General features: G+C 47.7%; 1 protein-coding gene across 2 annotated transcripts; it reads left to right on the top strand.

Annotated features, from left to right (window-relative positions):
• Positions 1–996: 996 nt before the first annotated feature.
• LOC311327454 (splicing factor U2AF 35 kDa subunit-like) lies at positions 997–15,455 on the top strand. Of its 2 annotated transcripts, XM_084460490.1 has the most exons (8): positions 997–1,060; positions 4,298–4,385; positions 8,240–8,306; positions 9,475–9,524; positions 10,862–10,960; positions 11,056–11,189; positions 13,078–13,170; positions 15,084–15,455. In XM_084460490.1, the coding sequence occupies exons 1-8, from the start codon at positions 1,017–1,019 to the stop codon at positions 15,280–15,282; spliced, it is 774 nt and encodes a 257-aa protein (XP_084316616.1). In that variant the 5' UTR covers positions 997–1,016; the 3' UTR covers positions 15,283–15,455. The 2 variants fall into 2 exon arrangements, with proteins under 2 accessions (XP_084316616.1, XP_084316617.1); XM_084460491.1 differs by lacking the exons at positions 997–1,060; positions 4,298–4,385 and adding an exon at positions 5,144–6,423.
• Positions 15,456–15,807: the final 352 nt, after the last annotated feature.

The raw sequence follows: 15,807 nt of genomic DNA, 5'->3' as shown, positions 1-15,807 counted from the left end.
CAACCAACTTCTGCCATAACCACGCCCCCGCGAGTTTTCATTGGACAACCCTAACCCTAACCCTATCCCTAACCCTAACCCTAACCCTATCCCTAACCCTATCCCTATCCCTATCCCTATCCCTAACCCTAACCCTATCCCTAACCCTTACCCTATCCCTAACCCTAACCCTATCCCTAACCCTATCCCTAACCCCTAACCCTAACCCTATCCCTATCCCTAACCCTATCCCTAACCCTAACCCTAACCCTAAACCTAACCCTAATCTGTAGCAGGCCACTAATATATTAGTTAGCATAGTTTTAATGTAAGGCTTAGTGGCCAAGTCTTTTATATTAATGTCTCACCTTAACCTAAACCTTTATTACTTATACCTAAGCCTAACCCAAACCCTTATCCTAAACCTAAATTTACAGACTAATATACCTATGCCTAACCCAAACCCTTACTCTAAACCTAAATCTCGGATTACTATACCTAAACCTAACCTAGACCCTTGCTCTAACCCTAAAACGTAGACTACTTTACCTAAACCTAAGTCCTAACCTTTACTGTTACCTTAATATTTTATCCTGAATTTACAGTTAATTACTAACCATAACCTGTTCTCTAAGCTTGTCCTACAGGCTTGATTCCTCTCCTCCCCTCTTTTTCACCCCTATGGGAGTTAGTGCGGATCCGGCCGCCCTTGATTTCGAGAGAGCGTGATTTGTGTTGCTTGCATCACACGTCAGCTACGATTCCTTCATTGGTTTCGTGGTGCACCCTGGTGCTCAAGCTATCTAACTGTGTCCGCCGTCAGGAGGCCACGGGGCTTGTGCTTCGTTAACTATTCACAAACCTAACCCTATCCCTATCCCTAACCCAATGAAAACTCGCGGGGGCGTGGTTATGCCAGAAGTTGGTTGGTAAAGAAAATCACGCGAGAAGAGAAAACCCGGTAATGACACTAAACGCGGCGGAAGCGCGTCATATGACGTCATGACGTCGACCACAACTCCTTCGACGAACCGAAAATGGCGGAGTACCTGGCCTCCATTTTCGGTACAGAGAAAGACAAGTAAGTTTTAATAAGTCTTTTATTATTGTTATTTAATTAATCATGAAGGCTGGACGGACATGAATGTTCCCGTCAATAGCTGTTTCACTGGGGAATGTGTCGTGGTCTATGAGACGGGTATTGCTCTGCAAATGGCTGGTTAGCATGTAGCTAGCTGTGAATGGAAGTCGCGGGCTAGCTTAGCCTAGCTTAGCCTAGCTTAGCCTAGCTTAGCATGTAGCTAGCTGTGAATGGAAGTCGTGGGCTAGCTTAGCCTAGCTTAGCCTAGCTTAGCCTAGCTTAGCCTAGCTTATCTTAGCTTAGCCTAGCTTAGCCTAGCTTAGCTTAGGAAGTCGTGGGCTAGCTTAGCCTAGCTTACCAAGGCATGTGCGCCAAGCATAGCTAGCCAGCCCTAACGCTAGCTAGCTAGCCTAGCTATATCTCCAATATCTCTCACTGTTTCCTCGTTTCCAGTGAGAGTTGAACGCCCAGCTACTCTCTCTCACCCTCTGCCCCTCTTCCAGGGTCAGCTGCTCTCTCTCACCCTCTGCCCCTCTTCCAGGGTCAACTACTCTCTCTCCCCCTCTGCCCCTCTTCCAGGGTCAGCTACTCTCTCTCACCCTCTGCCCCTCTTCCAGGGTCAACTACTCTCTCTCCCCCTCTGCCCCTCTTCCAGGGTCAGCTACTCTCTCTCCCCCTCTGCCCCTCTTCCAGCTACTCTCTCTCACCCTCTGCCCCTCTCCCAGGGTCAGCTACTCTCTCTCCCCCTCTGCCCCTCTTCCAGGGTCAGCTGCTCTCTCTCACCCTCTGCCCCTCTTCCAGGGTCAACTACTCTCTCTCCCCCTCTGCCCCTCTTCCAGGGTCAACTACTCTCTCTCCCCCTCTGCCCCTCTCCCAGGGTCAGCTGCTCTCTCTCCCCCTCTGCCCCTCTTCCAGGGTCAGCTACTCTCTCTCCCCCTCTGCCCCTCTTCCAGGGTTAGCTACTCTCTCTCCCCCTCTGCCCCTCTTCCAGGGTCAGCTACTCTCTCTCCCCCTCTGCCCCTCTTCCAGGGTCAGCTACTCTCTCTCACCCTCTGCCCCTCTCCCAGGGTTAGCTACTCTCTCTCCCCCTCTGCCCCTCTTCCAGGGTTAGCTACTCTCTCTCACCCTCTACCCCTCTTCCAGGGTCAGCTGCTCTCTCTCCCCCTCTGCCCCTCTTCCAGGGTCAGCTACTCTCTCTCACCCTCTGCCCCTCTTCCAGGGTCAGCTACTCTCTCTCACCCTCTGCCCCTCTTCCAGGGTTAGCTACTCTCTCTCCCCCTCTGCCCCTCTTCCAGGGTCAGCTACTCTCTCTCCCCCTCTGCCCCTCTTCCAGGGTCAGCTACTCTCTCTCACCCTCTGCCCCTCTTCCAGGGCCAGCTACTCTCTCTCACCCTCTGCCCCTCTTCCAGGGTCAGCTACTCTCTCTCACCCTCTGCCCCTCTTCCAGGGTTAGCTACTCTCTCTCACCCTCTGCCCCTCTTCCAGGGTCAGCTGCTCTCTCTCACCCTCTGCCCCTCTTCCAGGGTCAGCTACTCTCTCTCACCCTCTGCCCCTCTTCCAGCTACTCTCTCTCCACCTCTGCCCCTCTTCCAGGGTCAGCTGCTCTCTCTCACCCTCTGCCCCTCTTCCAGGGTTAGCTACTCTCTCTCCCCCTCTGCCCCTCTTCCAGGGTCAGCTGCTCTCTCTCACCCTCTGCCCCTCTTCCAGGGTCAGCTACTCTCTCTCACCCTCTGCCCCTCTTCCAGGGTTAGCTACTCTCTCTCACCCTCTGCCCCTCTTCCAGGGTCAGCTACTCTCTCTCACCCTCTGCCCCTCTTCCAGGGTCAACTACTCTCTCTCACCCTCTGCCCCTCTTCCAGCTACTCTCTCTCACCCTCTGCCCCTCTTCCAGGGTCAGCTGCTCTCTCTCACCCTCTGCCCCTCTTCCAGGGTCAGCTGCTCTCTCTCACCCTCTCCCCCTCTTCCAGGGTCAACTACTCTCTCTCACCCTCTGCCCCTCTTCCAGGGTCAACTACTCTCTCTCACCCTCTGCCCCTCTTCCAGCTACTCTCTCTCACCCTCTGCCCCTCTTCCAGGGTCAGCTACTCTCTCTCACCCTCTGCCCCTCTTCCAGGGTCAGCTGCTCTCTCTCACCCTCTCCCCCTCTTCCAGGGTCAACTACTCTCTCTCACCCTCTGCCCCTCTTCCAGGGTCAGCTACTCTCTCTCACCCTCTGCCCCTCTTCCAGGGTCAGCTACTCTCTCTCACCCTCTGCCCCTCTCCCAGGGTCAGCTACTCTCTCTCACCCTCTGCCCCTCTCCCAGGGTCAGCTACTCTCTCTCACCCTCTGCCCCTCTTCCAGGGTCAGCTACTCTCTCTCACCCTCTGCCCCTCTTCCAGGGTCAGCTACTCTCTCTCACCCTCTGCCCCTCTTCCAGGGTCAGCTGCTCTCTCTCACCCTCTGCCCCTCTTCCAGGGTCAGCTGCTCTCTCTCACCCTCTGCCCCTCTTCCAGGGTCAGCTACCCTCTCTCACCCTCTGCCCCTCTTCCAGGGTCAGCTGCTCTCTCTCACCCTCTGCCCCTCTTCCAGGGTCAGCTACTCTCTCACCCTCTGCCCCTCTTCCAGGGTCAGCTACTCTCTCTCACCCTCTGCCCCTCTTCCAGGGTCAGCTGCTCTCTCTCCCCCTCTGCCCCTCTCCCAGGGTCAGCTACTCTCTCTCCCCCTCTGCCCCTCTTCCAGGGTCAGCTACTCTCTCTCACCCTCTGCCCCTCTTCCAGGGTCAGCTACTCTCTCTCACCCTCTGCCCCTCTTCCAGGGTCAGCTACTCTCTCTCACCCTCTGCCCCTCTTCCAGGGTCAGCTACTCTCTCTCACCCTCTGCCCCTCTTCCAGGGTCAACTACTCTCTCTCACCCTCTGCCCCTCTTCCAGCTACTCTCTCTCACCCTCTGCCCCTCTTCCAGGGTCAGCTGCTCTCTCTCCCCCTCTTCCAGGGTCAGCTACTCTCTCTCACCCTCTGCCCCTCTTCCAGGGTCAGCTACTCTCTCTCACCCTCTGCCCCTCTTCCAGGGTCAGCTGCTCTCTCTCACCCTCTGCCCCTCTTCCAGGGTCAGCTACTCTCTCTCACCCTCTGCCCCTCTTCCAGGGTCAGCTGCTCTCTCTCCCCCTCTGCCCCTCTCCCAGGGTCAGCTGCTCTCTCTCACCCTCTGCCCCTCTTCCAGGGTCAACTACTCTCTCTCACCCTCTGCCCCTCTTCCAGGGTCAACTGCTCTTTCTATTTCAAGATTGGAGCGTGCAGACATGGAGACCGCTGCTCCAGGCTGCACAACAAGCCCACCTTCAGCCAGGTGAGCAGAACATGGCCACTACATTACATTACAGTCATTACATTACATTACATTACATTACATTACAGTCATTACATTACATTAGTCATTACATTACATTACATTACATTACAGTCATTACATTACATTACATTACAGTCATTACATTACATTACAGTCATTACATTACATTACATTACAGTCATTTAGCAGACGCTTTTATCCAAAGCGACTAACAATAATTGCATTTAACGTAGGAAGAGCCAATGTGCTACTACTTGCCAGAACTCACAAGTGCATCTTCTCTCTAAAACAAGTGACTAAGAGCATCATCTAGTGCTGAAGGCAAAGTGCAAGAATCACAATCTAAAGTACAGTGCAATATAATATAATAAGTCCATCGTATCCATCTAGGCAATAAAGAATAAATGAATCCATGTGTGCATATATCCCTGTCCTAATAATATTTCCAAAGGATACGAATAGCTAGTAGCGAGGTACTTGCTCATGTTTAGTGACCTGAGTCTTCAAGAAGTACTACAACAATTCTCCCACCTAAGCACTTATTATATTATATTGCACTTTAGATTGTGATTCTTGCACTTTGCCTTCAGCACTAGATGATGCTCTTAGTCACTTGTTTTAGAGAGAAGATGCACTTGTGAGTTCTGGCAAGTAGTAGGACATTGGCTCTTCCTACGTTAAATGCAATTATTGTTAGTCGCTTTGGATAAAAGCGTCTGCTAAATGACTGTAATGTAATGTAATGTAATGACCTCTCTTTAGCTAGACAAATGTAAACAGAGGGTGTATGCTTGGTTCTTGTTCTTGTAAAATAGTATTTTTTCCCAGTTTTGTAATGCATCATGTAAAAACGTTATGTACAGTTATGATGCATGAATCATTAACTTGGTGCGTTTTGAAGATGGCCAAGTTGGTTATAACCCAGTTACCAAACTGTGACCTTGTGACAATTGAAAGCACATCATGTAAACTGTTATGTAATTTAACAATTAGACGTAATGGATAATCTGTTAAAAGTGTTCCCTCTGCACTAACCCTGTGTGTGACTTGCATTTCAGATTTCCTGTTTGAGACTGTCTAGCTAGATCTCACTAACCTTGTGTTCTGTTCTTTTTCAGAGGCGGCCAATTCGATTGAATTAAAAAGATAGGACTGGTGTATTGCGTAGAGTGGTTATATTATCAGAAGTACTGTATTTGGTTATGACATTATGGTATTTTGCATGTAACTTTAACACATCGTGTAACACAATCAGTCGTGTGGTCGTGAGTTGTCCGAAGCCCCAGACTCACAGAATACACAGCACCCCCTCCTTCAGAAACCTGTTTCCTCCGACAGGAAGATGGGAGCGAACGCGCCTCATCTATGGTCAACGTTTAGCTTCATTTGATCAGAGCCTCTGTGGCAACATGAGCCTAATATAGATATGCTTTACTGAAACATTTCGATTTTTTTTCTCCAAAATCTCAGTCTTAAGAATTCAGCCTTAAGATAAAAGTGCATCGATACCACTTGGTGCGCAAATAAGCAGCTTTGTTAACCGGTAAATACTCGTACTAATGTTAACTGTTCAATCGTGATAGAAAGCATTTTCTGATTGGCTCAAACTGCCCAGTTCTGCCCGTTTCCGTAGACGGCGTGCACACATCGAGACCAGTCTGACCGTCAGATCGGTGTGCCGTAACGTTTACTTTCAAATCTCAAACCAACTGGATTCCCATACGCACAAACTGCCTGCAACCATCCTTTATTTCAAGCCCCTCCCTGGGAAGACGGATGAAACCGTAGGCTGCTGCATAGCTGGATCAAAGACATTAAACGCCAGTCTATGCTAAATAAACTTAAGAAACCCTAACAGCTAATCTCATGACTCGGTGTGAAGACCTCATTAAGCGGCTAGTCTCAGGGCGCCGGACCTCATTAAGGAACTTCATCTGATCATGTATCTTTCTATTCTTCCCTCTGCAGACCATCTTGATTCAAAACGTCTACCGTAACCCCCAAAACAGTGCACAGACGGCCGACGCCTCTCGCTGTAAGTCCAACAGATTTGTTAGCCTCAAGAGGTGCAGAAATCCCTCCTCCTTTCCCCCCCCCCTACCCATGATTCCCAAAATAGAGGGTCACGTTGCAGGGAGGGACTGCCTCTGCGCTGTTAACAGGGAACCAACCTTACCTCTGTCATATATTAGATAAACACCTGCTATTCCACATATCAAACTACATTACTACTAGATTAACCCTACGTTCAAATCTCAGCTATTGGTTGCAATTAAGAGTTTGGAGATGTTAAGACCAGAACTAGCCAAACATGATTTAATGTCACTGTCGTCTGCTCATAGCACAGTTCAGTCAAATACCGGCGGCGGCGTAGCTCAGTCGGTAGAGCGGGTCGTTCAGCGATCGTAGGGTCGGCGGTTCGAATCCCGCCTCCTCCTGACTACCTGTCGAAGTGTCCTTGGGCAAAGACACTGAACCCCAAATTGCCCCCAATGAGCAGGCAAGCGCCTTGCATGGCAGCTGCCGCCATTGGTGTGTGAATGGCGCTCCGGGCCAGTGTAACAACTGGATGGGGAGCGCGTTACAAATGCAGTACCTACCTACCATTCCATATCCACTCCCTCAAAAGCTGCTAGGCCTCCCCCTTAAAATCAGAAACACTTTATTATTATTATTATTATCCCTTTCTACAACCCAAACTCACCTGGAATAATAACAGTTTTAGGCTTTAGTTGTCAATAGGTTATTTTAGTAATAACCAGGCTTTAGTTGTCAATAGCTTTGAGTGTAGGTCTAGATATGGTGTGAGGTCGTACCAAGTGTTGAGCCCTGTCTAGCTGAGCTGACACAGAGGCTGCGTTCCCAATCGCATACTACCCTACTATATAGTACGCCAAAACAGGATGTAGTATGTCCCAATACATAGTATGCCACATGCAGTATGGCAAAAATACCAGGATGTCCTACTACATCCGGTCGTATTTCGCAGTATGCAAGCCAGCAGGCTTTTCTGGCTATTCTGACCCACAATCCTGTGCGCAGCGGAAATGTGCGTCACATGTGCGAGTCGTGACAGCTGTAGACGAATGTCGCGTTATGGACAGCGACGGATGTGGGCAAATTTCAAGGCGCAATGTTATGACAAGGTAGTATGTCCCAATTGGATGCCTACTGCTTGCAAAGTACGTACTTTCTAAGGGCAGCTGTAGTAGGTACTGGTAGTAAGAAGTAGAAGTATGCGATTGGGAACGCAGCCCCGGCCTCTCTCTCAGGTAGTGACCACTGTGAGTTCTCTGTAGTGACCGATACTCTGTCCTGACTTCCACTTCTGTTTCCAAACGGGGATCTCGAAACTAGTTGAACTTCACACCACCTCACCGTTTTCTCATTTCACAGCTAACCACCGCCATGTTCCCTTACGAATTAACTTGTATTCCGGATCGACGATCACGTGTTAAGTTCCACAGTACCGCGACCCAAACCAGTGGCTAGTTCTGAGATCCCTGTGATTACAGCTTCCCATGGTGAGGTCCTGACCGATTTGACCTGCGGTTTGCCTCCACAGTTCCCTTCTCTTCCAGCGTCTTCGCGCTTCGGGCGTCTCATCACCCTATCGCACCTTTCCGTTCACAGCGGAGCGCTGTAGTTCGAGGAGGGGCCGAGTGCTGCCGGAGAGGTTGCAGCTTAGAGACTGTTAACCGAGGAAGTCTTAGCTGACACTAGTATGAACCCTGGTTAGGACTGACTTGAGGTCCCGACTAAAAAATCTAATTTAACTTTTTCTCCCCCAATTCCCCCTTCCCCCTCCATCTCTGCTTGATGTGTATCACAGTGTACGCTTTGTATTTCAGACGATTGCCCTCTTGAACATTTACCGTAACCCACAAAACTCTGCCCAGTCGGCCGATGGTTTGCACTGTAAGTTCCCCCCTCAGACGCAGGGCCTCGCGGCATCCACTGCGCCTTTCTGTACCGTTAACATACACACACCCACCACCCACACTGAAACATGTCTCCTGGTCAGGGAACCACATGGCCAAGTTGACGATCTGTGCCTCCTAAGACCTGGTTTACAAGCAAAATGATTCTTTTCATAGGATAATGTAATAAATACCCTTTACATGTTTCTCTGAAAACGTTGGACCTGAATACAGGGCTACATAGATGCTACTGCATCTTATTATTGGCTGGACTCAAAAGTAAGCAGTACATATAGCCCAATGAAGTACAGTCTAGCCTTAGACGGGTCCTTCCCGAAGGCGTCCCGGATGTGAAACGGATGGTTTGAGATGAGTTTAGGTTCTTCCAGTGTATTCTCTTGCCTTCAGGATCGGGTAGCGTTTATTATTATCCAAACATCTTTATTGAGTCTCACACACTGAAAACCACGTTTTCATAAACAAAACAAAAACGCAAATTAACAAGAGTGTCGGCCTTTACCGACATGAAGTGAAATGGAAATGCATGTCAAGGCAACATAATACACAAAATACAGATAAAAACGGGGGGGGGTGGGGGGCTACATTTCCTCACAAAAATAGTTTTTTTGTGAGGAACAGAAAAGAAAGAAGGGTCGTTGGATCTAAATTAGAATAACAAGGATCTGGTAGCGTTTAGCCTAACATCATATGGTCTTCACCAAGCCCGGTTGCTGTCTGCCAACGTAACTGACATTGCAGTGCTGGGCAGTGCTATGCTGTTGCACGTTTCTATCCGATGTCGTCTCGCGTAGCGCTAGTGTGTCTTCATCATCGTCAGTAACTTAAGTGTCACACAGAAGCTATCTGGTGCTGAGGCAAACTGATGCGATATTCTACACAAACGTTACTTCCAACCCTTTCGATACAATGTGCATTATACATAAGACACCTTTTGCACCTGTTATTTTCAGATGGAGATGTAGGCCTATTGAAAGTAAATGAATTATTAATGGTATAGGGGGATGCTAGACTTTCCAAATTTATCATGGTAATTGAAATGTGTTGGACTCTTTTTGAAGACGCCAGGTGCAAATGTCGTCGGTTCGAATGCCCTGCGGATCTGGCGCCCTTCTAGCTTTGCTCTGATTGGTTGGTCCTGTTTTCAGGTGCGGTCAGTGATGTGGAGATGCAGGAGCACTACGACGAGTTCTTCGAGGTGAGTGACCTCTCGGGATCTGCTGTGTGATGTTGCACCAAATGCAGTCATGTTTATTGATTCGTCCAGGTATGACAGTCACCCGATTCTCAACAGGAGCCATTCGGTAGTGGCAATATTGACCCTCAGTTGCTGATGAAAGCAGTCAGTATTTGTACAATGGAGAATAATTAGTTCAGGTCCGTGGAAAAGGCTGTCGGCTCTTAGCCAGTCCGGTGGTAAACATGCAGCCTTAGGGGGGCATTAGTTCGACTCCCTAATTAGCCTGTCAATCTCTCAAGGCATAATAGATCAATGGTGTTGACCAGATTAAGGGGTCCCAACTTGATTTCAAAACAATTAGATTAGATGATTGATGATTATCAATGTGATGGAGTATAATTTACAACCATCCGACTACAAGTTAGATACACCATTGAATATACCCCAAGCGCAAAATGATTGCACCTCTTCTGGACTGCTGGCAAACAAGATTCTGACAACATAATGTCTAACTTAAGTCCAAAAAATGGACGGAACCAAATATTTTATATTAATTTAATATTATACTCTATTTACAAGGTATTCTGGTTTACTATGTTTCATCATTACCCAAGAGACACTTTTGGAATTCACAAATTCCCCCAAATCTTTTTTTTTTTTCATAATATAAATAAATGCATAAAAATTCTCAGAATTTGTGAATCATAGTAGAGAAAAGAATCATAGGAGAATAAGGTGTATAATATATAATATAATAAGAATAGGAGTGTTCCGAGATGCAGTAGAACACTGGGAGTGTTCCGAGACGCAGTAGAACACTGGGAGTGTTCCGAGATGCAGTAGAACACTGGGAGTGTTCCGAGATGCAGTAGAACACTGGGAGGGTTCCGAGATGCAGTAGAACACCGGGAGGGTTCCGAGATGCAGTAGAACACTGGGAGGGTTCCGAGATGCAGTAGAACACTGGGAGTGTTCCGAGATGCAGTAGAACACTGGGAGTGTTCCGAGATGCAGTAGAACGCTGGGAGTGTTCCGAGATGCAGTAGAACGCTGGGAGTGTTCCGAGACGCAGTAGAACACTGGGAGTGTTCCGAGATGCAGTAGAACACTGGGAGTGTTCCGAGATGCAGTAGAACGCTGGGAGTGTTCCGAGATGCAGTAGAACGCTGGGAGTGTTCCGAGACGCAGTAGAACACTGGGAGTGTTCCGAGATGCAGTAGAACACCGGGAGTGTTCCGAGATGCAGTAGAACACTGGGAGGGTTCCGAGACGCAGTAGAACGCTGGGAGTGTTCCGAGATGCAGTAGAACACTTGTATTCTTCCTCAGTTGTGTTTTCCGTCCTTCTCTTTGCAGGAGGTCTTCACTGAGATGGAGGAGAAGTACGGAGAGGTGGAGGAGATGAACGTGTGCGACAACCTCGGCGACCACCTGGTCGGGAACGTCTACGTGAAGGTGGGGTGTCTGGGGACTAACGGCCCTCCGAGAACTTAGTGACTCGTCGTCATATGGGACACTTTTTGAGACCTTTGTGTGTGTTTGTCGCCCAGTTCCGGCGGGAGGAGGATGCGGAGAAGGCGGTCATGGACCTGAATAACCGCTGGTTCAACGGCCAGCCCATCCACGCAGAACTGTCCCCAGTCACCGACTTCCGGGAAGCCTGCTGTCGCCAGTATGAGATGGGGTCAGTACGTCACACGTCACCACGCTCATACCCCCTCTACCCTTCCAGTTCATTCCGTATAGATTTGTCTGTTTTAAAACTGACTTCGGCCATTAATGTCCAACCACCAGGTTTCAAATTTTGAATGTGCAATGTCACACAGCACAAGAACTATTTCCCAATTACACAGAGTCCATACTGTTGAATCTCTAGTCCTTACTGTCGGATCTATAGTCCATGATGTCGTATCTATAGTAGCGGTGTGCCGGGAGCCCACTATTTGTATTTGTATTTCATAGCTAATTATTCGGATTCTTATTCGGAATCGGACAAAACTGGAAGTGGGCGGGGCTTAAACCGGAAGTCGGTTCAAACCAGTTTAAAATGAGGGGAATCGTCATTTCTTTAGCCTAATTAATTGGCATTGCAATTGCTGCACTTTCAACGCATCAGAATTGCTGTTTATATATATTATTATTATTATATTATTATTATCATTAATTATGAAGTATAATTCCTCCTCCTTATCATCCTGTATGTTTTTATTTTAACAAACTATGAAGTGTCAGAACCCCGCCACCACCCTTACCTGGGCGACATTCTACATTTAGATAGAAACTGAAAAACGTTTTTCTAAATCAAAATATAAGTCCTCATAGCAACTTTTCTAGAACAGCTATAGTAGCCCTATTTCTCCCGTGTCATAATATCTCATATATTATCTGCAACCATGTGACGCAGGCAGCGTGGTGTACTAGTAATGGTGTTCACAAACCCAGCAATAAACATGTATTACTATCAATATAATTGAAAAGATAAACATTTTACACTCAAACCAATAAACTAAACTCTAAACCAATACATGCCTATGTTGTCGGGTTTGTGTTAGTTTGGACCCAAATGACACTGGGAGGCGGAAAAAGGGGAAACCCAAATATGAGTAGGTTATAACACGCTATGCAAATACTCTATCTCACCTAACAGTCTATGCCGACCTACTTCTAGGTACAGGGCTAACATGCAAAGACATAGTGGGACAGCTAGCTAGTTAGAATAGCTTTCTGAAATGTCATACAGTTAGTAACGTTATTTGCAACGGTGCAGTCAGGCTCACACGCGGTGCGGATGCGCTCCGGCTCCGGGAGCCACGCGTTTCATACCGGTTGCGTTTTAGCTGCGGAACGTGATTGATTTTATTTATTTTTAAGACGGGGACAAGGTACAGTAGACATTTACCCTATAGAATAGGGAGAGATGCACTGTACAAGGTTATAGCTAAACAGCTAATTTCCACCCGCAGTCCCTGGGCAAATAAATATACAGTCTTAAAATAGTGGGGCAAATAGTACACAGTAGGAGAGTTGCATACATAGAAGGAATACAAAAAAGTTATATAGCAGCGATTTCCCTCATCCCTGAGTGAGGACGCGCTCGCTCAAATTCATTAACTTATTGGGTGGAAAAGTGGTTAAAAAGCCTTTAATCCATCTGTAGGCAACAATAAAAACCAAAACATGTAGTTTTTTTTTATTGTAGGCCTGTATAGCCCGATGGATTAAAGGCTTTTTAAACACTGTGTGCTTGTTAACCCAGAAATAACTCCGAAAGTTGTCAGGAGTCCGTAATCCAACGTTTCTGATTTCTATTTCCTTTTCCAAACAAATCGGAGGGGTCCTATCATGTCACTGCTTCAGCACGACCATTAAACACAAATTAAATAGGTCTGTGGTCACTTGAATTGAGTTCAGAGGAAGGTAAAAGATGAGGTAAAGATAGGCCTGTTGGGTGGTGGTAACATTCTCACCAAAGGATACAGCTGGCTGGACACACGCACACACACACGCGCACACACACACACACGCACGCCCGCCCGTTCAGTTTTAACCCTTCACACGCCTGTTGTTCACAGAGAGTGCACCCGAGGCGGCTTCTGCAACTTCATGCATCTGAAGCCCATATCGAGAGAACTGCGCCGGGAGCTGTACGGTCGACGGAGGAAAAGGTACGAGACTCCACATCCCAGAAAGCTGTGCGGTACGGGACCTCCACATCCCAGAGAGCTGTGCCTTTACAGTTTGACCAACCAAAAATGGCTTTTTAGTTATTGCTGTTTTGTACCAGTTAGTACTGTCAGTAAAATTAGCACGGTAACACTTTATTTGAAGGGGTGTGTCTAGTGCATAAGCCTGACATGACCCTGGTCATTCATATGACCCTTGTCACTCATAACCATGACATGACATGTGAAGGAAACGTATGATATGGAAATATGTTAGTGCATGCGTGCCACCGTTCACTAAAGTAGCCTTGATCCTCATGCGCTCGCACAAATGCGACCGTGTTAGATTTGAACTAATAACGGTCACATCTTAACCCATGTTGGTCGTAGTCTCGACCAAAAGAGAGATGATTCGTGTTTTCAAAATGAAAAAGCGCGGACTCGCACACTGCTGGGCTCCATGGTTAAGGCATTTCTTGTACCTGAATCAAACGCGTGACGTCTCGAGCGAAGCTCTTCCATCGGACTCGATAGCAAAAGGCACCATCTTAGATCTACCTGCGACACAGTCACATGACAAACGGGTGTAATCAGGAGGAATGAGGCACACCTGAGCCTATTGCGATGACAGCGAAAGTAGATACAACGTCACTCGTCTTCAAAGCGAGTGGATACCATCAGTAGGACATGACCAGCACAGGACATGGTAGCTGTGTTGGGAATCGCTCCCTCGTTCCCTCGCTCCCTCGTTCCCTCGCTCCCTATTCCCTATATAGGGTTCACCATGTAGTGAACTACCTAGGGAACGGAGAAAATGTAGGGTACATGCACTGTTCCCTGCAAACCAAGGTGAATTGTGGGTAATAAATAGTGGACTATATAGGGAACGGAAATTCCGTGGAGAATTCGGACACTACAAACAAAATGGCTGACGCCCTATATAGTGCACTATATGAATAGGGAGCGATTCCGAACACAGCTAGTGACTGAGAACTGTGTATACAGAAGAAAATCCCATACCTGTCAATTCACACCATCAATGGCATGTGGTACAATAGATTAACACACACATCATATAGGGATACAATAATACAGTACACAACTGTACGATATTAGAGGGGAGAACCACAATAGGGTGTCACACAAACAAAATCAGGCCGATAAGCCGTCATACAGTATGATCACTGACTACTATGGCGGCGCCGCTAGCTAAGCTACATGGATAAAGGTACGATAGAAAAAAGTACAATAGGAAAACTTTTGAGTAGCAACCGACCAAGTCAAAATACCGAATGTACATTGAGAAGGTAAGAGCGACAGAAACCCGGAGCTTTTTACAGGAACGGACGAATGTCAGTGTCTTCATTTAGGCCCTTAGACGACATGGCGTTCAGAGTATATATCCAATACAGTTCGCGTCGCAAGAGGAAGAGCCCTTTTGGGTTTATGGATGTGCATGTCACTCTGTCCATTATTCGTGTTTTGCCTCACCCACAAGCACACACCCAAAAAGTCAGCCTTATGCGTGGGTCGGCTGTAGCTCAGTTGGTAGAGCGGGTCGTTCAGTGATCGAGGGGTCAGCGGTTCGAATCCCAGCTCCGACTGTCCACATGTCGAAGTGTCCTTGAGCAAGACACCTAACCCCAAATTGCTCCCAATGAGCAGGTTAGCACCTTGCAGGGCAGCTACCGCCATTGGTGTGTGAGTGTGTGTGTGAATGGGTGAATGAGAGGTCATTGTAAAGCGCTTTGAGTGCCGCTAAGGTGGAAAAGCGCTATATAAGTGCAGTCCATTTACCATTTATTCACACCCCTTCAGAAAGTTACCGTTAGTGCTGCTAACTCAGTTACGTGTTATATTGTGTTGTGTGTGTTATATATATAGTTATATTATTCACACTTCCTTGTTCCCACCAGGCACCGTTCTCGTTCGCGGTCCCGGGAGAGGCGTTCTCGTTCTCGAGACCGCGACCGTGGGCGTGGCGGCGGCGGCGCCGGCGGTGGCGGCGGCGGCGGTGCGGGCGGTGGTGGCGGAGGTGGCGGAGCTGGCGGTGGTGGCGGGCGGGACCGGGAGAGACGGAGGTCCAGGGATCGAGAGCGTTCTGGAAGGTTCTAAATCAGGCCCACATCCGTCCCGCGTCTCCCTCCACACCCCTCAGCCCCCCTGGACATCCGCCAACCATGACAATTGTGTGAAATTTTGCGACTCCTTAATTTCTTTTTTAATTTTATTCCACTTTTTTTAAGACACAAGTACAAGTGTATGTTGCTTTCTCAATAAAAACATGTTTTTAGTGATTCCATAGCGGGTGCAAGTCATTGCTGTGATTGCATGAATTGTAGTTTTATGTTAAAAGGGATTTGTATGTTGGTTTTTTTTTTATCAAAAGAAATGTGCTGAGTCATGATGGTGTATAGTTTTGAGTTCACATCAGGTTGCCTTATTATTTATTTTTTTTAAGTATATTTATTGATCTTCACAGGGTCCACCATTCAAGCAACTGGACAAGACGTTTGCAAAATAGGACATGAAAATACATGAAATATGTTGACATTTACGCTGTAAACCTACTGACTTTATGCAGTCACCCAGTTCTAATTACAACATGTTTTCCCAAACGTGTGCGGCTCCTCTCCCTGT

The sequence above is a fragment of the Borostomias antarcticus genome, assembly GCF_949987555.1.
Source record: "Borostomias antarcticus genome assembly, chromosome: 32".
NCBI classification, from domain to species: Eukaryota; Metazoa; Chordata; class Actinopteri; order Stomiiformes; family Stomiidae; genus Borostomias; species Borostomias antarcticus.
Note: the sequence above shows the minus strand (reverse complement) of the source record. Positions and strands in the feature narration are given on the sequence as shown.